This window comes from Pelobates fuscus, chromosome 10, assembly GCF_036172605.1.
Source record: "Pelobates fuscus isolate aPelFus1 chromosome 10, aPelFus1.pri, whole genome shotgun sequence".
Lineage (NCBI taxonomy): Eukaryota > Metazoa > Chordata > Amphibia > Anura > Pelobatidae > Pelobates > Pelobates fuscus.
This window is the reverse complement of record NC_086326.1, coordinates 106,319,447-106,346,653: the sequence shown is the minus strand read 5'-3', so window position 1 is coordinate 106,346,653 and position 27,207 is coordinate 106,319,447. Positions and strand designations below refer to the sequence as shown.

At 40.6% G+C, this 27,207-nt stretch overlaps 2 protein-coding genes across 3 annotated transcripts in view; both read left to right on the top strand.

Annotated features, from left to right (window-relative positions):
- Positions 1–2,139: 2,139 nt before the first annotated feature.
- The window catches only part of LOC134575484 (bone marrow proteoglycan-like), a 121,006-nt gene continuing 95,938 nt past the window's right edge, over positions 2,140–27,207 (top strand). Inside the window, exon 1 of the mRNA XM_063434796.1 lies at positions 2,140–2,172. The gene's annotated coding sequence lies outside the window, so the exon portion shown is untranslated. The remainder of the gene's footprint in view (positions 2,173–27,207) is intronic.
- LOC134575487 (proteoglycan 3-like) lies at positions 2,235–13,624 on the top strand. Of its 2 annotated transcripts, none has more exons than XM_063434799.1 (5): positions 2,235–2,317; positions 2,615–2,802; positions 3,658–3,792; positions 5,946–6,051; positions 11,783–13,624. In XM_063434799.1, the coding sequence occupies exons 1-5, from the start codon at positions 2,260–2,262 to the stop codon at positions 11,839–11,841; spliced, it is 546 nt and encodes a 181-aa protein (XP_063290869.1). In that variant the 5' UTR covers positions 2,235–2,259; the 3' UTR covers positions 11,842–13,624. The 2 variants fall into 2 exon arrangements, with proteins under 2 accessions (XP_063290869.1, XP_063290868.1); XM_063434798.1 differs by having other exon boundaries at positions 2,612–2,802.

The window sequence follows — 27,207 nt, the reverse complement described above, 5'->3', positions numbered from 1 at the left end:
GGATTGCAATTTTGCATTTAGTGGTAAAAAAAAATACCAACTGATAGTCCTTATTGTATTGCAACAAATTAACTGTCCAAAATCTGTAACAAATCTTTGTGTCACTTTTGTATCATAGCTATGACTCGGCCTGTAATAACAATTTAGCATAGATGGACTAAAGTCCAGAACCAAACAGTAGCCTTGTAATAGATGTAAAACCAGATTGATGAAAAAAAATGTGAAGTTTATTAAATAAAAATTAAAAATTCAAAGAATGCCTCTAGGGACTTGCCTTGTTGCAAATGTTAAACAACAAGCCCATTCCGCATGGGAATCCTTCTCTCCCTTCTTGGATTCTCTAAACTTCCTGTGGTATGCCTCCGGGGTCATGGCATATCTAGCTAACAGGACCTGCTTTACAATGGCATAGTTCCGCAGCTCATCCTCGGGCACGACTCGGTAGGCATCTGCAGCTTTCCCAGTGAGCTTCCCTGCCAGAAGGGAAACCCAGTCTGTTGTGGCAACTCTATGCAGAAAGTCATCAATGCCCTCCTTTGATTCAGTAAAAGTCTTAAAGGTATTGTACGGCAACTTGGGCTTTTGTGCAGTAGCTGCTGGACCCCCAGGGACAGTTCCCCTGTTTGCCATTCGTGGGGTGGTGAGAGGTTCGCCCAAGCTCTCTGAGCGAAGACATAGGCTTGTACCTCTGAGATGATCCTGGCCATGGTTTCCACTGAGGGGGTTTCTCCATAGTACGCCAGGCAACTGGTCATCTCTTTGTCGAAGGCATCCTTTTCGCCCTCCGGCTGCAGTACAGTGGGGTCACCGCTTAGTAGATCGTCCTCCATGAGGGTGGCAATTAGATCAGCCTTGGGTTCCGTTGCTGGCCGATTGCACTCTGGCCTCTAGCAACTCTTGCAGCGTTTGCTGCCACCAGTTGTAGCAAATCACTGGTAACCCGACCGGTTACCTCTGCTAATACCTTCCTTTAGCCACTCAGGAACCACTTAGAATATCAGGAGACCAATTTCTGGGAGTGCACAGCTCTGGGAGTACAGCAACACTTTATTGAACTACACGCGGCTTTTATGCATAGCCCCATGCAAGGGGTCTTCACCACAAACAAACAGGGGGTGTATCCAAGGATCCTCTATACCTGGGAGCAAAAGCGTGGGAAAGGAGGGTTGCTGTCCCTTTGTCTCCCAGGTGTAGAAAGCCCGCCACCCAGGCAAGCGGTCTCCCATCACATCACATCTTCATCCCAAGAGCCTCTGTGCCTGGGAGCCAATGCGCAGGAAAAGAACCTGCAACTTTGTCTCCCAGGCACAGAAAAGCCTACCAAAATAACCCAAAAGTGCTCCCACCAACCTCAGGAACCCTACCAAAAGTACATTTCCTCGACCAGGCTTCGTTCGTGATGCTCCTGTGTGCAAACCATGCAAGGAAAGTGTCTCCTTTTGGGATACGAACGCTCCCCCTGATTGGCATTTGTCTATACAAAATTGCGGGCACCCAGGAGTGCACTTATTAATTACTTCCCTTGCGATTTTGCACTTATGTTATGTTACAGGTGCGAACGTTCTAATTAATTGGTGTGAACATTCTAATGGGGCACCGGAGTAGTTCCCGTTCGGGGGACGAACGGGTTCCATTCGTATTAACGCTCCCGACCGGGGAATAGGGCATAAGACGCGAAAAGCCTGGGGAACTCACCATACAAAGGGGCAAGTATATGAATGAACAGTGGTTCTGCCACACATACATACATATTTAAATATGTATCCATATATCAACAGAAAAATATACAAATGTAAAGTGAAGTCAAATAAATTGTTGAGTTATGTGTATTTGAATAGTATTATTTTTTCTCATTTAATTTCATTTTGAGCATAAATAGTAGTAAGTAAGTAGTCCTCTGTGCAAATTTTTTTATAAGCAAAGATAAAAAAGTCTTATCTGCAAATATAAACTCACAGATATTTTAGTTCCCTGCACAAATTATTTCAGCACAAATTTCTAATCTGAAGATATACTCCCTCAGATAAGATAAGTGTCTGCACAAACTATTTCATAGTTATAATTGTTCCTTTTTAAAATTAAAACCACAATTAAAACCACAACTACCCAAAATTGTTGTATAAAACAAATGCTTTGGAGAAAGGCACAATAAAACAGAAACCAACTGAGAAGGTGAGGGAAAATTACATTTGAGTTAATTTTCTACTTCTTTCTTTATGGATATTGTTGTAACAGTTTATCTTTATTTTTCCAGCAAAAATGTTTACATTTCTGTTAATGCTGTTCTTGGTAGGATCAGTCTCTGCTCAAACAATTGGTGAGTTAATAATACATTTAATATTGGGTTTTTATTTTTTCAAAGGTGTGTATTATTTACTAAAGTGTGGATTGTTAGGAATTCAAAGTGAATTCAAAGAGAATTCAAATTTTAGACCAAAATTGCTGATATAAAAATATAGCAGTCTTATATAACTTTTGCAATTCAGCTATTTTGGCTTAAAATTTGAAAGTAACATTGAATTAATTTAAAATTCCCACTAAATCACAATTTCATTAATAATTTTAAGATTTTTTTTTTATTATTGACCTAAAATCTTAATCTACCTTCTAGAAGAAGAGGCTGAGGAAGACGGTGATGCCCAAGAAAATACAGAGATTTCCCTTCTAAGTGAAGGAAATTCTGAAGAATGCCAAAATGTCTCTGTGACACTGGACAAAACCACATATCCCAAAATATGTCCAGGGGATGATAAATGTCACTACAGATTCTTCGGCCGATGTACTACCTTTTTTAGAGCTCAGGTTAGTGCGTGCATCTTAGTATGTATTAACTATAATATAAAAATGTCATTCATTTAAGCTACTAAGTTAAAGTTTTTTCTACTGTTCATTTTGTGAGATATTTTCAATATAAGTGGAATTAAGTGTTAACTGAAAGACATTCAGAGTGAAATTCATGTGAATTTTTAAGTGGCTAAAATACCAGAACATAATATGTAGCAAAAATGTTCCTATTCACAAATGTGAAATTCGCTCTGAATTTCCAACAATTGACATTTTAGTGAATGACCCAGGAGATATTCAAAATGCACTGTGTAAATGTATTAAATATCAGCATACCTTTCCTCCAACCAGAGATATCCAACCTAAGCCAGTGAAATCATTGTGGGCTATATATTTAACTGAACATTGAGGCTTCCAGCCTTCCACCATTTTCTAAAATTCTATGAGTAAGGATAAAATAAATAACTTTTCCTCTAGCTTCCAAAGTGGTTCTGGCGATCTATGAAAATGAAAGAAATAAAAATTGTGAAAAGGGAGAAAAAGGGGAAAATAATAATAATAATAAAATAAATGATAAATAAAAGTAGAGAGCAGAGAATATAGAATAAAAATAAATAACCAACGGTACTTACAAAATGGAAACATGTAATTGCATAGTAGCAGTTTGGATTATTATTTTTTTTTTTTTAACCAATTTTGCACCTCACATAATAACACACAATTAAACATTTGACTTCGTTCACTCTTCCCTCCATCGTCCTACTGAAGGCATAGTTGCAGTCTTGGATGCATTTTGTCATTAAAACAGTAATGGTGTCATTTATTCACGTGTATAGATTTGCAATCACTTCTTAATTACAATGTTGTTCACAGAGACGGTGCAGACGCCGGCATGGGAATGTCAGTTCAATCCACAGTTTGTGTGCCAATAATTATATTGCTCATTTCGTGAGGCGTATAAACAGACATGTGAGATTTGTCTGGATTGGTGTGATTAGAGGTGGATGTGTAAGTAGAATCTAATTATATGATTTAACATGAATCCCTAAATAGTAAATTGTTGGGAATTCATAGAGGAAATGAAAATCCCAAACCAAAATTGTGTCGATGTATTGTTTTCCAGTTTTAGCTATCTTGGTCAAAATGTGCAATTCCCTTTTCAATTGCTGAACATTTCTGTTTTAGTGATTACAAATACATTTCAATGCTAAGTAGTCAAATCATTTTTGACCATTTGATTATTTACCTGGGGTTGACCAATCATCTCTCCCCACCTCCATTTCTAATGCCCGAGATAAGCCTTGCCATGATTAGCTTATCGCTCTGAGCCCATGAGCTAAGCTCTGCATTGTCAGGAGAGCTAATGTAAGTTTCTGCTTAGGAACTTCCTGTTCCATGGCATTAGTAGTGGAAGCAGGGAGCAGCATTCAGTAGCCCCCAAATAAGAAGTCAAAACATTCAATAAAGCAGATGTCAGGGCACCCCTGGCATCAAAACCACTACAGCAAGCTTTAGTGGTTAAGGTGCTTGGAGTGCTCCTTTAAAAATATTTGTTAGTCAAGGGCTATTTTATCCATGCAAAGCACTGGCTTTTAACTTTTTAATTCACATACATGCACTAACTTTCTACTTTCTTTGAACTTGCCAGGCATGTTCACTTTAATTGTTTTAATTTTATTCATATGTTTATTTTTTTCTTTTTGTTTATCTCCAGTACAAAATGATGTACATTTAGATTTCATAGATGTAGGTGTAGTACTACCCAAAAACCCATTACAAATATAAACTCCTGTTCATTCACTAATAATAAGTTCTATAGATCTATATTTAGTTATTTCAACTACGATTTTAAACAGTATATCCAGTTTGCCCCTTGCTTGACACCTCCAATCCGGTTAAAACTTGCAATCACATATGGACTTATATATTTACATTTAATTATTGGGTTTGGTAAAAACAGAAAAAATGTTATGCAATTCTTCTTCATCAATCATGAACATATCCAGTTTTCTGCTAACATTAAAAAGGTAATTATAGCTTAATATACCTTCCAACTGTTGATTTTATCAATGACAGGCCTAACCTCAATGTAATATTTTTTTAATAAGTTTATCAAATAATTTCAGATTTTTGGATAAAGTTTTAAAATATTTTTTGTTCAAAATATTGAAATATCGAAAAATTTATCATATATGAAAAATATATAAAACTATTAGAAAATTTAAATATTTAGCATATTTTAAATCATTATTAAATCACTTTAAAAGCTTATCCAAAAATATTAAATCATTTGAAAAGCTTATCGAAGGATATTACATTGAGGCCTTAGACACTAAAATTCCAAATTTGGCTATTGTGCATATGCAAACTTTATTGGTGCAAGAGAAAAACAAGTGACAACGTTTTTTGTCTCACTAAGAGACCTTTGTGAAGTCTAAGAGCTAGACTTGTGCATTAGTATTTGGACAATCATTACAAATCTGAATTCAACAATTAACGATCCATGCGATGGATGCAATTCAGATGACGTTCTCAGCAATTGCATCACAGAAAGTGCAGAGAGGGAAAGGGGGAATGAGTTTATTTAGGCCTCTATTTAATATTTTGGACAACTTTTTGAAATTATTACAATCTGGCCTTGATTTAATAAGCTTTCCAAATGATTCCAGTCTTTTACAAAAACCTACGAATGATTTATCTACCAAAATTCCCATAGACTTCAATTGTGACAGTAGATAAATCATTTAGAAATACTTATTACAGATTGGAATCGTTTGGAAAGCTTACCCAAAAATATTAAGCTGATGCTTAAATTGAGGACTTCGTTAGAAATACTTTTCAAATAACTTATCTGCATAGACTTTGGCCTTGATTAATATTTAATATACTTTCCAAATTAAAGGCTTCAGGAATTTTTGTAGATAAATAATTTGGATATTTTTTTCTACCAGTATTAAATCATTTGGAAAACATATTAAAATAAGGCCTTAGTTTCCTATAGTCACAAAAATGGGCAAATGGGGTTAATTTATCCATATAAAAAAAGGACAGAATTAACTTAAACCTGTTATATGTGCTGTTGCAATAGGTTTTTCTATGAATTATGGTGCATTATTTTACCACTAATCTATTTTTCTTTGGTCAATCACACTTCTTCTCAGTCACGCCGAATCAGAAATGCAGATGGCAGTAAAATAGATTTCACCAACTGGGCATGTGGACAACCTGGACATAATCACAAGAGGTGCACCGCCATAAATATTTGTAGTAAGTAAAATAAGAAAACAAATAAAGAATGAAACACTGGTACATAGATTAACTATGAGTATAAAAAACAAACAAATGTATTACGAAAATTGTAGGTCAAAAATTTAAAGAAATGTCTATCTCTGCTATTTTTACTGCTCAGTTAGATTCCATGTCAAACTGCAGTTCACAATACTAGTTTTCATGTGTGTGTATCTTTAAAGTATTACGTAGTTACGTAGCCGAAAATATACGTGCGTCCATCAAATTCAGCCTTGTACACATTTGTTTTGGCTGTTGATCTAAAACAAGGCAAAAAAAGTGCTTACAATTTTGCAGCAAACTGGGAAAAAATCATTTTACAACCCAGAATGGCAGTCAGATATCACATGGATCAAGAAGCTATTACCACACTATTTAAAACATATATCCCTAAATAATTATTAAATATTTATCCAAATGCTGTTTAAACATCTGTATAGACTCTGATAAAACCACCTCCTCAGGCAGAAAATTCCCCATCCTTATTGTTCTTACTGTACAATTTAATTCCGTTGCCTAAAATTAAATCTCATTTCTTCCAGTCTAAAAGTGTGACCTTGTGCCCTATGTATAGTCCTGTTTGTGAATAGATTTCCAGACAATAGTTTGTATTGGCACCAGATAGACTTGTATAATGTTATCATATCCCCTCTTTTTTTCTAAAACTAAAAAGGTTTAAATTTGTTAACCTTTTTTCATAGCTAAAATGTTCCATTTCTTTTATTAATTTTGAAGACCACCCCTGCACTTTTTCTAGTGCCATAATATCCTTCTTAAGAAGAGGTGCCCAAAATTGCACAGCATATTCAAGATATGGTCTTATCAGTGCTATATAAAGAGCCAACATTGTATTCTCATCCCGAGAACTAATGCCCTTTTTTTTGTAATTCTTTATTTTGGTTGCACGGGTAGGTACATCGTTTCAAAAGATGCCACAACAGCGTGTATCAACATATGTCAACATATAATAAGTGTGTTACAGTGGTTTGCATGCTTGCACATTTTGTTTCTATACAGAAGCCTGGTTACAATCATTGCCTATAGTGAGAACATCATTTGGCATTAGTAGCTTAGCTTAGCAAGTTATTAGCCTGTTATATGCATCAAGGTGTTGTAGTTGTATTCAAATATATCTTCGTATGTCGAGAGCTAATTATAGCAGGTTAGGTAGCAGTTCTGTGTGACATTCTATCTTGTGCTCTGTAGCGTGAGCTCATCGATTGCCCACGGTGGGGCGTTAGGGTACATGTATGCTTAAGGCCGTATAGATAAAATAGTTAGCGCTAGGTAAGGTTTAACTGCTGCCGCTATTGTTAACTACGCTGAGTGTTAAGTGAAGCTAGTGGCGTAGTAGGCGCTGGTATAAGGTAGTGTCCGCTGGAATTAAACTGGTTAAAACAATAACACATAACACATAAAAATAAAGTGGAACATCGTGTGTACGTTGCCGTTACAGCAAGGTTCAGGTGTGAGATTTTGCACATTTCGGCAGTGACATTAAGAATAATTACACAGTTTTAAATTATTAATGAGGAGCTTAGGCGCTGCCTCGTGGAGCAACAGTACAGGTAACGGCATTAACATTTCGTGCCGGGTGGGTAGCTGTGTGTGTGTGTGTGGTCGTCCGGGGGTCAACATGTTTGTGTGTGTGTGTGGGGGTCAGTGGCGCTTTAGTCCCATGAGGGAATGTGCCCAGGCACCCAGGGGGTTCACTCACCGTTGTGTTCTATGGGATCAGGTCGATGGGCGCTGGATGGTGACTAGTTTGGGCGGGGAGGGGGTACCCCGTTGTATTTGCGGTCCGTCGGAGGTGTAACGGTCGCATCCATCCATCCAGTCGCCCATCGTGGTGCACTCGGCCCGGTGTCGCCTCTTAGTTTAGTGGGGGGGGCCCTTGTCAGGGCAGGGGAGGGGGGTTGGGGAGGTCCTGCTCGCGTCTGTCTGTGATGGGGTAGTAAGTCATCGGCTCGCCCAAGGTGAGTCAGTCAGGGGGGGTCCTCTTCTGCCCCGTGACTGTGTGTGTCCTGGGACAAGTCTGTGTCTGGGGGAGGTATCGTGTGTCAGAGAGTGTGAGTGGAGGAGGCGATAGCCCTGGTTACATCAACAAAGCAACCTGCATGGGTGTATGTTTGCGTAGTATGGTGCGGGTCACATGTGGCAAAGTTCAGTTCAGGTGGTGGCCTTGGCATATGAGTCCATGGCCAGCCTCCGGGGTACAAACTCTGGGGCATTCGCGGAGTGTCTTCCAAGTGGGCGCGTATGGCCTGCGGGGTGCGTCGCTTGAGCCAGTGGTTCTGTGGGGAGGTTAAGTAACCCCAGTGTCCCAGTGGCATCTTGCATGTCGTGGACAACATGCTTGGTGCCTCCCTGGTCGATGTGGAGGGCCCCAGCCTTATCAGATTTGGTGGAGGCACAGGAGGGCCGTGAATGTACTCGTGGATCTCCTCCACACCAGTGTCCCTCCCGAGAGGTCCGTGTAGAAGGAGAGGGTCATCCCTTCGAAGGGGTAAGCTGACTGACCTCTTGTGACCTCCAGGACCGCCTTTTTGTCCATGGTTGATTGAAATTGTATTAATTATTAGTATTAAATCCCGTGGGGCGGTAGGTGGGGCCTTTGCTGGTCGTGGTATGCGAAATAGACCCTCCAGGGTGATCGCTTTCGCTGCCTTTGGGGTTAACATCTCAGTGAGGAGTCTTCTAATGAAGTGTGGGAGTTCAGTCTCTGGTATGGAGTCGGCGACTCCCCTGATTTTTAGGTTGTTTCGGCGGTGCTTGTCTTCTTGGGCGGCTATTTGTTGTTCGTGCTGCCAGGATTTTTTCTTCAGATCCTTGATTGCTGCTTGAAGGTCTGCGATCTGGTTAGTGTGGTTGGATCTACCGCTCCCAACCTGTCAGTTATGCCTTTGATGTCCTCTCTAATTAGGGCCACTTTGGTCGCAATCTTCTTATGATAAGCTCCCCAATAGCCTCCATGGTCACAGGAGTGGGGGCCTTCGCATGTGGTGGCGCCCGTGGTGGCGGTGGGATCGGCAGGGCCATCATGGGGTTTTCTCCTTCTTCATCTGACGGCCCATCTGTGAAGTCTGAGCAGCCTCCGAGTAGAGACGCCATCTTGGCTCCTGCTGCATCGTGCGCCTACCGCCATAGTTCCCCGAAGTCCATGCTCTGGCGGGGCTTGTCAGGCTTCGCCTTCTTGCTCTTGCGGCCCATTTGGTCTTTGTGGTTCACAGGGTCACCCCTGGGTAAGTTTTGGTTTGAGTTTAGGTGCCAAAAATATTGCTTATTTGGCTCTCTAGCCTGGAGCTCCGCGGCCATGTGACCGTCTGCTTCAAGCGCTTAGCTCCGCCTCGCCATTAATGCCCTTTTTTTATACATGACAACATCTTGCTGTCCTTAACCACTGCTCATTGACATTGCACATTGTTGCCTAGTTTATTGTCTATAACAATTTTCAAATCCTTCTTGTGTGTTGTTATTCAAAAAAATAGAGCCAGAAGGATCAGCGCTAATCAACCGAACCAATAGAGAATTTAAATGAACAGGTAGCACACCTCAACTAGTAGGGCTCCCTTTTAGCCCTACAAACAATTGGAATATTACAAAAATAAGTGGAATAGAGGTAGTGCCAGAAGAGTAAAAACACTTTATGAGTAAAAATAGCACAGAAAGATAAAAGCCAGTATACATAAAAAGAATAAGAATAAAATTTCCAATATAATGGCCCAATGTAAAACTTGCCAGAAGATATAGCCTAAATTCTGTCAGGAGAATTCTTCTATAAAAGGGCCAGATCAAGGTATTCTTTGGAGCCATATGTAAAACACAGAAGACTACAAAATAATATCCCAGAAATATATAATCACAATAAAATAAGTCTTATATAGTCCTACTTACGTATCCTAAAAATTGGGATTATACCACTGTACGCCATTCATACTAGAGCTGGTTCTAAGATCTATTAAATATGAGTAGGACTATATAAAAAAATCAAATCGACTTTTGGCACGCATTATTGGCTTCCCTATATCTTTTATAGGATGCCTCTGATTTGTCCGATTTAAAGGCGTTTAATTACCTCTTATTTTTCATTTCATGATTCACTTTCCCACTAAGTCTCATTGGTTTCAGTGTGTTTCTTTTATTATGCATTCTAATATTTCTTTGAAGATATTTCATTTACCCTCAGTGTTTACTCTCACAAAATAGTTTATGCCTCTCGATATATTGTAAAGCTACCCATATCTTATTGAAATTCACCTTTTTAAAACTATATGTTTTAGTATACCCCATGTACTTTTGCTTTTTTCAGTGTATTTCAAAAGACACCATATTGTGATCACTATTTCTTGAATTATGGTAAAAAGATCAACATTGTTTATTAGACCCAGGTCCAGACAAGTGTCCTTTCTAGTTGGTGCTTGTACCAGTTGTGACATGAAGGTGTCATTTAACAGGTTCAAACTCCAGATTTCCCTTGCTGAACTACTAGTTGTCACATCCTGTTCCTAGCTGTGAATCATTCTGGTATTGGCTTCTGGTATCCAGTACTCTTTTTACTATTCTTGTTTAGTTTCTCTTGGTTTTCTATTCTATGTCTGGTTTTCTTTATGCTGGGTTTTTCTGGGTTCATTCCTGTATTCCATTCTGGAAATTCACAGTCTCCTGGATTCCTTTAAATGTTTGTTTTATGTTGCCACACCGGTTTGTTTTCCTTCATTCCTTTTGTTTCAGTGTCCTGCAGGCAGCTGCTCAAGTCTTCTGCCCTTTCTTGCAGGTAAGTGCTATATATGTATTCTTTGGTTGTTTTAGCATACATTAGGTAGTGTAGGACCTGCCAGATATGGGGTACATTGGCGTTGTTGGCAGGCTTATGCAATGTATGATCATATAATGTAACTAAGAGTTATTTCTCCTCTTGTTTTACCTTGTTTCTCTTGTCTTGTTTTATTTTGTCTTGTATTCCCAGTTCATGTACAGTCCTGTCCTGCCCTGTTCTTGTTTTCCTCATGTCTTGTGTACATGTTCTGGGTTCTGCTTTCTATCCTTCTCCGGTTCTGGGTTCTACTAGTTCTGTCTTGTTTTCATGTTTGGTGCCTATCTCTAGTCTTGCCTTGTTTCTGTACTGGATACATTCTTGCTGCAGAGCCTCCCTATTCAGCTCTGGGAGGTCTGCTTAATTCCTGCTCCTAGTTCCTGGGTGCCGCATAAGCTGAATCAGGGTTCTGGTTTGTGGCTGCACAAACGCTGGTGCTCAACACCAGGGGGCGTGCGGTTACCCTGCACCAGACCCTGACCTATCCACTCTCACGCTGAAGACTCCCACTTATCATCAGTCATACTGGGCCCAGGTCCTTGCAACACCGCCCGGACCGTGTCTGGGTCCCGGGCACCGGACCGCCACCCTGACACTAGTCCATTTATCCCAATTTATGTCTGGGTAATTAATATCTCCAATAGTTAACATGTTTTTCTTCAAAATAAATGCTATTTTTAATAACTAGTTATTTCAAATAAGTTTGCACGTGTTAATGCGTCTTTCTATATTAATTTGTACAATCAGACACTATAACACATGCAATCTTTTATTTTACTTAATAATAATAATACAATGACAGCTATCATTTAAAACACACATGATATTTTTCATATATTATATTTTCTAGGACATGACACTGTTACTGAGACTTTCTTTTACTTCTTTTTTGTACAGATGGAAAATGGTACTCTTTCAATTGCAATGCTCGACTGCCATCTATATGCACCTTTTAACAATGTTTTCAAATTGCTTGCAATGCCTTCTTCTCTACGTTGGTACTTGAAGACTCTGCTCATACATGGTTATAAACAAATTCCTTATACAGCTCAATACAATGATTTCTGATATGTATCTGTTATTTGATAGTTCACTGTGTGCTTAGATAAAATTGCTTCTGCAGGACATTCTCCATTATCTTGGACAGGGTTTGAAAGAGCTACCAAGCAGTGTGTCAGGCCTCCAAACTGTCCTGCATTTGGTGGAATAGACCATTTTGGTGTCCTGTCCTGGCTCACGGTTTAGTTCCTGGTGTCCCACAGTACAACACAAATACATCAATAGATGCACTCGTGCTCTGCAGTGGGCACTAGGATCATACAGAGAGTAGTAGATTTCTCTGCATTATCCTGTATGTAGAGGAGCAGCCGCAAGGCTGTCTGTCAGCTTGCTGTGCTTGATGCGAGGCTGACTTGCCACTTCAGGTCACTTCAGGGGTGGATTTACCCATTGTGGGCATTGCCAGTGATGCAAGTTGCATCATTAGTGACAACCCCTGAAGACCTGCACACTCATCCTGAATCCAAACCTTCTAATATTCTGTACCTCTCAAGGTATGATATGTGAATTCATGGGTTTCCTGTATGACGTTACTGGCACTGGTTTCCTGGCAATATTCCATTAATGGGACACTCTGGGCACCAATGGGACTTTAATGCGTTTGATAGATTTTGACCTCATTAATTTGCTCTATTTTGTTGCATGCTCAAATCTTTATAGTTTTTGCAGAATGCAGCACCATACACCTGCCTTCTTAGCCATGCCCCCTTATGCCCTACTCTTCCTTATCAACAGTATGCAAACAGTCTCAGCCCCAACAGCACTGAGTGAGTGGCTTTAACAACTATAACCTGGCAGCAGACAGTCAGCAGACAGTCAGAGACAAACAGGTAGTGATATCCTTACTATATGAAACAGGCTTAACGTGCAGCATTCCTCAAAGCATTTTTTTAATATCCATAAAAGTATAAATATATAACGATTTGAGCATGCAAACATACAGCATATTAATGAGGCCAAAACTCATTAGTAGTATTGGTGTCTGGAGCGTCTCTTTAAATAATTTGAAACATAACATTTCTCAAACTCCCAGGTAGCACTTTAAAACATTCTTTAAAACAGGGGTGCCCAATAGGTAGATCCCCAGATGATTTAAAACTATAGCTTCCATGATGCTCTATAATTCTTAAAGACATTTTAAAAGCATGCAAAGCATCATGAAAGTTGTAGTTCTACAAAATATGGGGCATCCCTGCTCTAAAAGAATGCTGAATTGTGCGACCCACAACAATTATTGTGACATACCAACATAGCCACAAATTTGTGGTCCCACCATCCTGACTTAGTTCCCTAATGTACTGCATCCAGGGGCACTAAGGAACTGTCTCCAGCAAGTGCAACGCAAGCGCTTCATAAGGCAAGCTTTCACTGTGCTGAGGGCACTAGGACCACAAAATGAGAGGTCCAGCAGCTGCTGTTAGTCAGCCTGGAGTGTATTCCTGCCAAACTGACTGCCAGTGGTGCAAGTGATGCTACTTGCAACGTCACTTTAGGTCTGCTCACCTCCTGTCCTGAGTTCATATCTCTTAATGCTGGAAGTTATGCTAATGTATATGGATAACTGTGCTATCATTTCCTGTTTACAGAAAGACCCTGTCTGAGAACTCTGAAAATGAGCTGAGATTTGTATAAACGTAAATGCTTTGCCAATGCACTATTAAAAATTCAAGCAGCAACTCATCAGTTGTGGAACTACATTTCCTTTATAGCTTATTTCACAGAAACCCTCTTTTGAAAACAAAATGGTATATTTTTATTTTTGGCAATAATCATACATATTCTAGGACTGCACCATTATTCTATTGGTTTATTTATAAAAAAAATTTTTTAACTCAAGTTTAAATGAGACTAGAAGCATAAAGAATAATATTTAACACTTTTTAGAGTTTATTTAAATCCAGTTATGGGTACAGTCATAACTTTGTTAAATGCAAAATATGGGAATAAAAGGTATTCCCTATTTATATTACATAATTAAATGAATGCATTAAAAATAGTGAATGGAAAGAAAATGTAATAAATACATTTTTAAAAAAATACCTTTAAAAATATTCATTAGTGCACTGTTTAGTGTAGCTGCAGAGAGATCCCTCCTTCTTTGGGAACAATCTCTTACCAATAATCTCTAAAAGCAACACAACAAGGAAACAGCGACATAACACTAATATTTCTAATATAACTAAAGAAAATACAGTAATTGTATAACGTTTGAGGAGAGACTATAAGTAAAACGTACCCCAAGTAGAACCCTAAAACAGGGTATGATATCATTTACAGGAATACTGGGTATCAAAATGTCAAAAAAGTGAGGTATGGCTTACCTGTTTTCTCTTAATTCCTCCTAAGGATGGTCTCTAAAGAAAACTAATCATGAAACTAAGTAGGACTAAGTCTCAGTATATCCACAACTATGTAACTGAAAATATATTTACAAATGGGAGAAATGTGTTGAGTTTACAAAAGGAACAGAGTTGCAGAGGGAAGAATTAAACAGCGTATTAGAGTATAAGAACAGCAATTGTACACTTGATGGCAGTGTAATCCTAGATATGCATATGGTTAGGTACATTGACACTGAATGTACTTAAAGGGACACTATAGGCACCAAGACTATTGCAGCTTATTGAAGTGGTCTGGTTGCACTCTGCCAGGTCCGTTAACCCTGCATTGGTATTTATTGCAGTTTTAATAAACTGCAATAATTACTTTTCAGGGTTAACTCCACCTCTGGTTGCTGTCTACCAGACAGCCACTAGTGGGCCTTCCTGGCTGTTAGCCGACTTTTGGATGTTATACCTTGGAATGAAACAAATCAGTGGGTTCCCCCTTTCATTTTCATTTCCTTTTCCATTTCATTAAAATTTTCTTTGTAAATATTATATTCTTTCTTCTGTTTTTTTTTTCTTCAGTTTCTTTCTTATAATTCAAATTCGACACGAACACGAACACACACAAATTAAGCAACACAAACAGCACAAAAACATATCCCCAAAAAGTTATTTAATGAACCACACCACTCCTGTATTGCCCATTACAACCACCAGCACAACTACAATATACTGTGATTCCAATAAAACTGCCTTGTTTGGAATTCGATGGAGTGCCTGGATTTTTTTCTATACTCAAATTGATCAGTGAGTGTGTGATGCTGTGGACTCCAGAGTCAGTCTACGCATAGAGACACACTGTGCAAAGTCAACAACATCACACACTCCTTGACCCATCCAAAAAACTGGAATTAAGAATATGAAAATGGAGAAGACTGATGCAGATGGAAAAAGACTACATGCAGTACTGGAGAAAGACGTTTTCTGCACGACCAGGCTTTGCTCAATAAAAAGAGAGAGGGCTTCCAGCTGTCATGGAGGAGGTGATGTTCCTGATTGCTGCCCAGTACAGAGTGGACCATTGGTAGGATCCTTGATAAACAAATGCTACTTTTAGCAAAATGTGCCCAAGAAAATGCAGTGCAGTATTTCTGGTGAAAAACGAAACTGGAGTGTGAACCAAGGACAAGTGTCCAGGGAACACTAGTGAGATACTGGTCTGAGTTGCTGGTCACTTAAAATAAAAAATCATTTAATCGGTATACAAAACCATGAACTTAAAGTAAATGTAAAAAGAAAAGAAAAAGTAAATAATAAGTGCACTCTTACAGGGAGGAGGGTAGAAAGGTAGCTCAGGGAGCTCAGGGATGAGCTTAGGCAGTGGGTAAAAGGAGGTAGCAGTAGTTTATAGCTACATAATAGTCCTATGCAAGAATTAACTGCTTTCTACAGAAATGGACATGAGCTCTAGTGGCTACTATGAGAACCTCTCCAATACCCAGAGCAACAGTGTACACAAACTGGTAAACTCCAGGATACTGTAACAGCTTGTGTGATATAGAATACTTCACATCTGCTATAGAAATTGGATAAATCCTTGGAGTGTACAACAGCCCATTAGTAGAACCCCAGTATAGGTTACATAAGAGGATAAAGTCCTAGATCCGTGTTACAAATTGCTTCACACTATCTCCTAAGGTACAATAAATCCTCAAAGGCTAGTGCCCTATCTGTGCCAAATCCGAGGTATAAACTCATACTGAACCCTGAATAACGCTCCAAACCGGCTACCAACCCTCCTTGCCCTGATTAAACACCCAAAACAATAGTGAAGAAAAAAGTGCTGTGCTTTAAAAGAACATTACTTCTGCCTAACGCGTTTCGGCTCTAAAGAGAGCGCCTTTCTCAAAGGCTATCAACGGAGAACTGACTCCGGACTCGTGTTAAGTATGTTGTACTAAAAGGAATGAGCCAATCAGTGAGGAGTGTGGGCGGCGTTCTATTCAGCCGCAATAGCCGTTTGTGAGTGGTTCGCCAATCTGTCAATCAGATGGTGATGCCCCAATCGGAAACAAAGGGGCGGGGCTAGGTGCCGAATCTGGAACTCATGTGTAATGAGTTACCATGGGTACCTGCTCGTGTACCGGTCTCGTTCTTTATAACGTAAACGCATTCATACAGTATGGTATTGCCTTAGGGGCTCAAGAGAGACAGTAATACCCATTCTCCATGATATGGCAATGGATAAAAAGCCCATGGGGTGGGTTTTTCCCCCGGATTTACGGCAAGAACATATTGAATGGGTTACATATAAAGTGCATAAGGAGACAAAGTTTATCACATGGTGGCTATTAACAATAAATACATATAACTGCCGTGTTTCCTTTTACAACAGTCCATGAAAATGACATATTAATGTAATGATGCTTGTAAGGATAGGTGACAAGCAACTAATATATATCGTATGAAGGGTTTATGATGCAATAAAAGGGGTGAATGTGAAGCCTTCATTGAGGCCACAAGGGGATAGAGTGTTCAATGTCTGGATCCAATAGCATTCTTTCTGCCTCAAGATCAGATCCAGATCTCCCCCTCTTTTTCCCACAATGACCTTCTCAACCCCTGCAAATTTGAAGCATCTAAATGTTTCACTATGGTGTCCTCTAGCATGTCTAGCCACAGGTGTATCCCTATTTGATGGAACTGAGTGGATATGTTCCATCATACGCCTCTTGAAGGGGCGTATAGTTTTTCCCACATATTTTTTTTACCACATTTACATGTGAGTAGGTAGACTAGTCCTGTGGAGTTACAATTAAAAAACTGTTTGATAGGGATGGTTAGTGTGCCTGAGGAGTCTGTGATGGATTTAGAGTCTTTATCTATGTAGCGACAGGCCACACAGCGTCCACATTGGTAGGTGCCGCACACATTTAACCAGTTTTCCTTGCTAGTATTGCGTTTGGAAAAGTGGCTTGGGTACTAGCATGTCCTTGAGATTTTTGCCTCTTTTGGCTGTTATTGAGACATGTGGGGGGATCACATCTTTGAGGTGTCTATCTTGAGTAAGTAATGGCCAAAACCTAGCCAGAATCTTTTTCGCTGGGTCCCATCCTGCATCGAACTTAGCCACACATCTAATAGTTTTAGGGGGGCATGGTTTGGGACGGTTGTCCAAGAGATCCTCACGTTCACTTAAGAGTGCTCTTTGGTATGCCTGTTTCAGGCATCTATTAGGATACCCCTTGGCTTTAAACCTTGCCTTCAGTATGGCTGCTTTCTCTATAAAGTCTTCCACAGATGAGCAATTTCTTTTAAGGCGCAAGTACTGTCCCACTGGGATACCCCTCTTTAGTGGGTTAGGGTGGTGACTACGCCAGTTGAGCATATTGTTAGTGGAAGCGGGTTTGCGATATAGAGTAGTCTGAATCGTGAGTTGTTCAGTAATAGTGAATGTGCAGTCTAGGAAATTCAAAGATGATAGCCCAATTTCCATGGTCAGACGGAGATTCAGGTCATTAGTATTTAAAACTTCCACAAATTCTATGAATAGTTCTTGGGTTCCTGTCCATATGACCAGAATATCATCTATATAGCGTTTCCAAAGATGGACACAGTCCATATAATGTTTTAAGCGCTCTGAATAGACAATATGTTTTTCCCACCATCCCAGGTTCAGGTTGGCATAGGATGGGGCACAAGACGTCCTTTTTATGTAGAAAAACTGCCGTCCTACCTTAGAGATACAAAAGACACTCTAAGATGCATTACATCAATCAAAGTACCACAGGGGGCGATGCTTTGTAGCCTCGATGTGGAGGCACTTTACTCCTCAATACCCCATATAGGTGGGATACAGCACGTTGGCACTTTCCTTGAAACAAGGGGCTCTAGCCACTCACATCATACCACCTTTGTACTAGACCTTTTAAAGTTCATTTTGACTCATAATTTCTTCCTTTTCAACAACAAATTCTATCACCAGGTGCAGGGCACTGCGATGGGGACGTCTTGTGCCCCATCCTATGCCAACCTGCACCTGGGATGGTGGGAAAAACATATTGTCTATTCAGAGCGCTTAAAACATTATATGGACTGTGTCCATCTTTGGAAACGCTATATAGATGATATTCTGGTCATATGGACAGGAACCCAAGAACTATTCATAGAATTTGTGGAAGTTTTAAATACTAATGACCTGAATCTCCGTCTGACCATGGAAATTGGGCTATCATCTTTGAATTTCCTAGACTGCACATTCACTATTACTGAACAACTCACGATTCAGACTACTCTATATCGCAAACCCACTTCCACTAACAATATGCTCAACTGGCGTAGTCACCACCCTAACCCACTAAAGAGGGGTATCCCAGTGGGACAGTACTTGCGCCTTAAAAGAAATTGCTCATCTGTGGAAGAATTTATAGAGAAAGCAGCCATACTGAAGGCAAGGTTTAAAGCCAAGGGGTATCCTAATAGATGCCTGAAACAGGCATACCAAAGAGCACTCTTAAGTGAACGTGAGGATCTCTTGGACAACCGTCCCAAACCATGCCCCCCTAAAACTATTAGATGTGTGGCTAAGTTCGATGCAGGATGGGACCCAGCGAAAAAGATTCTGGCTAGGTTTTGGCCATTACTTACTCAAGATAGACACCTCAAAGATGTGATCCCCCCACATGTCTCAATAACAGCCAAAAGAGGCAAAAATCTCAAGGACATGCTAGTACCCAGCCACTTTTCCAAATGCAATACTAGCAAGGAAAACTGGTTAAATGTGTGCGGCACCTACCAATGTGGACGCTGTGTGGCCTGTCGCTACATAGATAAAGACTCTAAATCCATCACAGACTCCTCAGGCACACTAACCATCCCTATCAAACAGTTTTTTAATTGTAACTCCACAGGACTAGTCTACCTACTCACATGTAAATGTGGTAAAAAAATATGTGGGAAAAACTATACGCCCCTTCAAGAGGCGTATGATGGAACATATCCACTCAGTTCCATCAAATAGGGATACACCTGTGGCTAGACATGCTAGAGGACACCATAGTGAAACATTTAGATGCTTCAAATTTGCAGGGGTTGAGAAGGTCATTGTGGGAAAAAGAGGGGGAGATCTGGATCTGATCTTGAGGCAGAAAGAATGCTATTGGATCCAGACATTGAACACTCTATCCCCTTGTGGCCTCAATGAAGGCTTCACATTCACCCCTTTTATTGCATCATAAACCCTTCATACGATATATATTAGTTGCTTGTCACCTATCCTTACAAGCATCATTACATTAATATGTCATTTTCATGGACTGTTGTAAAAGGAAACACGGCAGTTATATGTATTTATTGTTAATAGCCACCATGTGATAAACTTTGTCTCCTTATGCACTTTATATGTAACCCATTCAATATGTTCTTGCCGTAAATCCGGGGGAAAAACCCACCCCATGGGCTTTTTATCCATTGCCATATCATGGAGAATGGGTATTACTGTCTCTCTTGAGCCCCTAAGGCAATACCATACTGTATGAATGCGTTTACGTTATAAAGAACGAGACCGGTACACGAGCAGGTACCCATGGTAACTCATTACACATGAGTTCCAGATTCGGCACCTAGCTCCGCCCCTTTGTTTCCGATTGGGGCATCACCATCTGATTGACAGATTGGCGAACCACTCACAAACGGCTATTGCGGCTGAATAGAACGCCGCCCACACTCCTCACTGATTGGCTCATTCCTTTCAGTACAACATACTTAACACGAGTCCGGAGTCAGTTCTCCGTTGATAGCCTTTGAGAAAGGCGCTCTCTTTAGCGCCGAAACGCGTTAGGCAGAAGTAATGTTCTTTTAAAGCACAGCACTTTTTTCTTCACTATTGTTTTGGGTGTTTAATCAGGGCAAGGAGGGTTGGTAGCCGGTTTGGAGCGTTATTCAGGGTTCAGTATGAGTTTATACCTCGGATTTGGCACAGATAGGGCACTAGCCTTTGAGGATTTATTGTACCTTAGGAGATAGTGTGAAGCAATTTGTAACACGGATCTAGGACTTTATCCTCTAATGTAACCTATACTGGGGTTCTACTAATGGGCTGTTGTACACTCCAAGGATTTATCCAATTTCTATAGCAGATGTGAAGTATTCTATATCACACAAGCTGTTACAGTATCCTGGAGTTTACCAGTTTGTGTACACTGTTGCTCTGGGTATTGGAGAGGTTCTCATAGTAGCCACTAGAGCTCATGTCCATTTCTGTAGAAAGCAGTTAATTCTTGCATAGGACTATTATGTAGCTATAAACTACTGCTACCTCCTTTTACCCACTGCCTAAGCTCATCCCTGAGCTCCCTGAGCTACCTTTCTACCCTCCTCCCTGTAAGAGTGCACTTATTATTTACTTTTTCTTTTCTTTTTACATTTACTTTAAGTTCATGGTTTTGTATACCGATTAAATGATTTTTTATTTTAAGTGACCAGCAACTCAGACCAGTATCTCACTAGTGTTCCCTGGACACTTGTCCTTGGTTCACACTCCAGTTTCGTTTTTGTATTGCATTTCAAGGGTTATCCCCTACAGAGATACGATCTGGACACACTGAATTTATCTCTGTTCTCAGGGATTTGTTCTTTATCTCATTTCCAGTATTTCTGGTGCCATAACACCTACGACACAGCACATTGTTCTGTTATGGTGCTTGGATGTGTGCTTAAATATTTTTCCAGCATTCACATTTTAGTAAAAGGTTAGTCAAATCTGTCTGCTAGACAGCTCCCTAATTTGGTACCCTTAAGTGAGATTTTTCCCCATATTTCAAGATAACAAATGGTGATATTTAGTAGATAGCTCCCTAATTTTGTAACTATTGTCACTTATCTATTATCTTACATAATGGTTGCAAATTAAGGAGGCGTATTTAAACTGGCCCCTCAATCAAATTACCCCTATAACTAAGAAATTGTGGTCCAATTTAAAAAAACAACTGACTGAATTTGTGGAATTAGTGCTGTTTTTATTAACTTTGACCATTTTGCTGAAACAGTGGAACTCTTAGTTGTTGGAAACAACATAAATAATTTAGTTTGTTAAGATTTAGGCAGCCATAAAATCTATTTTACGGAATATTGGCATATTTTATCAGATTAACCATCTGGGTCTATTCACATCTAAGCTAAATTGATAGCAAATGGTGTATTGTTGGCATTATAGTAGTTTTTTTTAAATTTGGGAAGACTCAGCCCTCCATATTGTTTAGATTTCTATAGTACTGTCAATTTCTGTTTATTTTTTTCCACATATCAGAATTGAACTTTTTGAATAATTTAGATGGTATTACCAATGGAATTGTCCAAATTAAATACAGAAGTTTTGGAAAACCATTTTTTATTAATTTATAAATGAAGCCAGTGCAATTCAAAGTCACTCCACCTATTAAATTATTTTAACTCAGTCCACAGTTTAACAAAATTATAGGAGAACCTATTAAAGTTAGTTAGTTAAATTAATCTAGAGAAAGGATATATGAGTTCTCTTCCAGTCATATGGACATTTTTGTTTAAATGGTCAGTAGTTGTTAAATTAAAAGGCCAAGCTTGAGTCTTATATGTAATTAATTTGTAGTAAGGAATTACACCAAATTTTAGAAGAATCTCATGAAGACCTTACAGCGATAACATAGGTTCACTCAATACCAATATCACATCATCCCCTATTTTAATTCCTTTAATTGTTGATTTTCTTTTTATAGCTACAGTGAGGGGTTCCATGGCTAAGATATATAAGTTGTGACAATGACACCCCTGCCTAATTCCATTAGTTAAAGGAACACTATAGTTTTAAAAGTGTTATTTAGGTTACCCACCCCCACCTGTCAAAAGAGTAAAAGGTGTTTTTCTCACGTTTTTACAAGTATCGTTTGGGTCTCGTTGAGGCAGGCCTTGCCACCCACTCCACCAGCGTAAAATCAAACTTGACAATAGGAGATACATTGAATAATACAGCTCTATTAGAAACTGTCAGCACCTCCATGCAAAGCGTGGAGACATTGAACATCAGTTCTGCACATTGTGCAGCACTGACCCAAGCAGCACCTCTAGTGGCCCTAAGAGTGACTGCCACTATAGGTATTCCTAGGCAGTAATTTAAACACTAACTTTTCATTAAAAAAGGCAGTGTTTACATCAAAAAGCCTGATGGGGCATCCTATACATACCAGTCCAATTACATTAAGCTGTAGTTATTCTGGTAACTATAGTGTCCCTTTAAACAAAGACTAACTGGAACATATCCTGAAGCTGAGGCGTTAGCTGTACAATTGCTATGTAGTGTAAAAATAGCATCAATCAACCCCTCAAATAATGGTGGCAATTGTACAATTGCTGATCAAAACAAAACCTAAAGAAAACCTGGAATTTGACGATATGTCTATTCAAGCATAATCCACCTTTCAGGTTAAGAACACCCACACTTATTATATATCATTTTGTCCAGGAGAAACAGGAGTTTCATTTCCCATCAAATATTTATATATGAAATATAATTTGAAAAAATAATACAATCTAAAAAATCGTGAGAAATTAAGAAATGGTGTTATTTTTAAAGTTTTACATGTAATTTTAATTGTGAATGTCATAACACAGTTAACTTTTACAGTAATAAAACACACATATTTGTATTCAGCAATGTCTTATGAGTACAACAGTACCCCTCATGTACAGGTTTTATGAGGTTTTAGAAATTTACAGGGTCAAATGCAGGGCTTTCCCTTTTTCCATTTTTGCACTTTGAAATTTGCTAGATTGGTTTGCTGGTCCTATGTTGCCTTCAAGACCATATGGCAGCCCAGGAATGAAAATTAACTCCATCATGGCATACCAGTAGACAACTGTGGCCAGGGTATTCAAAATAGGGTATGTATAGTCTTTTTTAGTAACCACTTAGTCACAAACCCTGGCCACAGTTACTGCTTGTTTGTTTTTTGCATTTTTCACAAATAAACTGCCTTTTCATCAATGATATCATCAACATTATAGATTTTACTGGTCTGCAACACTCATATTTGTGTTCAGTGATGTCTCACAAGTACAACAGTACCCCCATGTCCAATTTTTTTGGTGTTTTGGAAAGTGACAGGGTCAAATATTAGGCTTCCCCATTTTAGTTTTTACACATTGAAATTTGCCAGACTGGTTATGTTTTTATTTTCATATTGAAAAGAGACCACTTCTATGAAGCTGACCACGACTTACTGCTGATCAGCCTAAGGATACCTTTCCACATAAGATCAAAACCGAGACCAAGATCAGCATACTAGACATGTGCAATTCGTTTCGGTCCGAATATGAATTCGCCCGAATTTCGGGCAATTCGGACATTCGGGTACTTCCGAATGTCCGAATTGCTGAAGGGCCGAATTGCCGAAGTGCCGAAGTTCCGAAGTGTCAAAGTGCCGAAGTTCCGAAGCACAGTATTGCCTAAGTACTAATATACTTACCCAGTGAAAGAAGAAAAATTTTACATTGTATACAATTTTAAATAAAAAGTATACAAACATAGCAAGGATTCACCTGTAAGCATTTGCAACACTTACAACAATCAAGTAACATGCATTCATATAAAATCTAAGTTACTTGGCCAGTCAGTGTAATGACAGGAATGAATAAATAGATAACTCCCTAATTCCCACGGTATTAGGGAGCTATCTACTAAAAGGCTGAAAGACCTAAATTGGTATTTCAGACAAATTTACTAATACTAAGTAAAGATTACTTAGTATTAGTAAATTATGCCCCTACTCGCTATACCGCGAGTAGGGGCATGTGTATTAAACAGTGAGCAGCCAAGGGTGAAGAAGGATTATTTTTTTTTGTACTCGTTTTATTTATTTTAATTGCGTCGGTTATTATGTTTTTTTATTTGGCCTTTTTTGGGGCTGAAAAAAGAAGATTTAAGAAGGAGGAAAACATTGAATGGTTACTTAATCCACCAATCAGAGAGTTATGAGTCAAATTACACAGCGTGGGAAAATTCCAAAGAACTTTCCCACGCTGTGTAAAATGACACAGAGCACTCTGATTGGTGGATTTCAAACCAACCAATCTGAGTGCTGTGACAGGTAAATGTAGAGACTTACCTGTCAGTCTCTTCATTTACCTGTCAGAGCACTCTGATTGGATTGAAAAAACAGGGTTTATAGGCGCTCACTATACCGTAAGATAACAATGGGGGCTTGTGGCAAACCCAGCCACTTCTGACTTATATGTATCGTATGTTGTCCATAGGCTGAATGTATACTGCAAGTCGTTACCTGTGATAATGCTATGTACAGCCGTTCGCCGTACGAATATGGGCTCCCCAGGTAGACCACACCTTCACCAGTCGTGTGGCACCAAGTAACCGATTGCACTCCGGTTGCAATCGGTATTTAAAGGCTCTCCTTGGTGGCCGCCGATCGGCTACCGACCATGCGGCGGTCGGCCATCTTGGATCCTTTGTCTCTGCAGCGGTGTTCGGTCGTCGAGAGCCTGGAACCGAAAACGGCTACTCAATGATTCGAACACCGCTGGACTTCCAGAGCGGTGTGGAGTACCGCGTTTAGTACATTATGTGCCCCATACATATTCGGTACTTTCAGACCGAACTCCCTGTTTGGATGTATTTTGTGCGGCGTTCGGTTAGTTTAGCTGGGATCGGAGCGGTATTCTCACTAAATGTGCCCACCGACCCCAGCTATCTACCGAACGGTCATTCATCTAAAAGCGAGCTGTAATGGATAAACTACAGATTTCTGTATAAATTGTCGGTTTTGCTCCACGAGGGGATAATCCACTTAATCGTCCATTTTAGTGGGAGTATCCCTCTCGTGCAGCAATGCCTGTTGGGATAATTGCAATGCCTGATGGGAGAAATCCCCTGTAATAACTGTAAGGAAACCCCTTGCACGGGGAACTGCATAAATACGGAAGTCTGTGAATAAAGCGAGTTAGTTGACTCCCAAACTGTGTTTCGTCCGGTTATTGGGAGGATGGGGAATATTGCCGTGCTTTCTGTCTTGACTGTGGATTTCCTGAGGATACCAACGGATATCGTGGACTAATATACTGCGTTCCGTTACAATTGGTGGCAAGCGACGGGATCCGAACCTTACAGCCGAAAAACAGAGTTCGTGTAACTGGAACTACCGAACGAGGAAAGCGAAGGCAATTCGTATGGAGATTGACTATACCATACTGAAGCGACAGACGTTAAAGGAACTACTGGAAGCCAGAGGGAAAGTAGCCAGCAGCAAAAACAAGGCGACAATCATTGCCGAGCTGATGGAGGGAGACCAAGCCCGCAGCGCTACCCCCCGGTAGTTATGGAGGAAACACTCTATGAAAGAGAGATGAGGACCAGGCTAGCGTTTTTGCCGCAACCGGTATCAGATGCCATGTTAAATATGGTAATGGCAAATGTGCAGGAATACGTTATGGCACACAGCCCGCAACACACCCTGGCTCGAACCGAGTCAAACCCAGGGTCACTCTACAACCCAGTAAAGCCCAAGATCCCGTACCAGGCCTTCAGGGCTTTTTGCGAGGAAAAGGACGAGATAGACGGGTACTTGCAGGACTTTGAAAGACTGTGTGATCTGCATGAGCTAGAACGGTCCGTATGGGTGCAACTGCTAGCAAGCAAACTAGCAGGTCGGGCAGCCGAAGCGTACCGTGCTGTACCCAGTGAGGACAGCAAAGATTATGCCAAAGTAAAGCGTGCAATCTTGGAGAGGTATGCCATTACCCCGGAGGCATACCGGCGCAAGTTCCGACACTTACGCAAACCAGAGCGAGATTCGCACGCAGAATGGGCACACAAATTAGATCAAGCCTCCCAAGGGTGGATCCAGGCCAGCAACGCCACCACCATGGAGGAATTGCGCCAGCTGATGTTGCTGGAACAATTTTTTAATGGACTATCCCCGGAGACGCAAGAATGGGTACGGGATAGGAAACCCCTTACCCTAACGGAAGCGGCTAGATTGGCCGATCAACATTTCGATGCCCGGAGACCCCAGGGACCCGTAGCCAAAAGCTACTCCCGACCCCCAGGACTACCTAGCGCTACAACACCCCTAGCACCCACCGCTGCCCCGTTCCGTCCCTCACAAGGACAGATACCGCCACCGTCCAGATACAACGGGCGGGCAAACATCCAATGCCATTCCTGCAAACAATGGGGGCATATGGCCCGAGAGTGCAACCAGAATCGCAGCCGGCCCACCTGGAATCAGGGCCGTCCAAACCCCGCACCCAGGGCGGCTGCTCACCATTACCAGAGGGACCCCGCCACTCAGGATGTATGGAGTGTGCAGGCGGAGGAACCTCTGGGCATATTGCACGAGGTCATGTCGGTCCGAGCCACTGATAACCGGCAACATCACCGACAACTAGTAACTCTTGAGGGAACCGAAGTGCAGGGTCTGCGAGATTCGGGAGCTACCTTAACCCTGGTAGCCCCCCATTTGGTTTCGGAGGGCACGCATACCGGCGGATCGGTGGCCGTTCGGGTAGCCGGGGGAGCTGTATACCGGCTACCCACGGCGAAAGTACATTTGAACTGGGGTGCGGGAGAGGGGACAGTAGAAGTGGGACTAATGCAGAACTTACCAGCAGATGTTGTGTTAGGGAATGATTTGGGTCAGATGACCTCTGCCTTTGTTCCTCAGGCACCCTACCAGGAAGCCCATCCGGTAACCACACGGCAACAGGCACGCACCACGGCTACACCGATACACTCTGAGGCTCAGGTAAGAGACCACGACCCTCACCCGACTTACATATCCTGGGATACCCCGACTACCTTTATCACCGAAGTACAGACCGATCCCACTCTACAAGTCTATAGGGACCGGGCACAAGCTGTCCAGGCCGGGCTAGAGGGGGAGCATTTCACGT

Bases quoted from the DNA above. Each gene is read 5' to 3' on its own strand.
- LOC134575487 (XM_063434798.1), top strand. From the start codon at position 2,260: ATGTTTACATTTCTGTTAATGCTGTTCTTGGTAGGATCAGTCTCTGCT. The intron at 2,803-3,657 runs GTTAGTGCGTGC...TGTTGTTCACAG, and splicing joins CTACCTTTTTTAGAGCTCAG to AGACGGTGCAGACGCCGGCA. The intron at 6,052-11,782 runs GTAAGTAAAATA...TTTTTTGTACAG, and splicing joins CACCGCCATAAATATTTGTA to ATGGAAAATGGTACTCTTTC.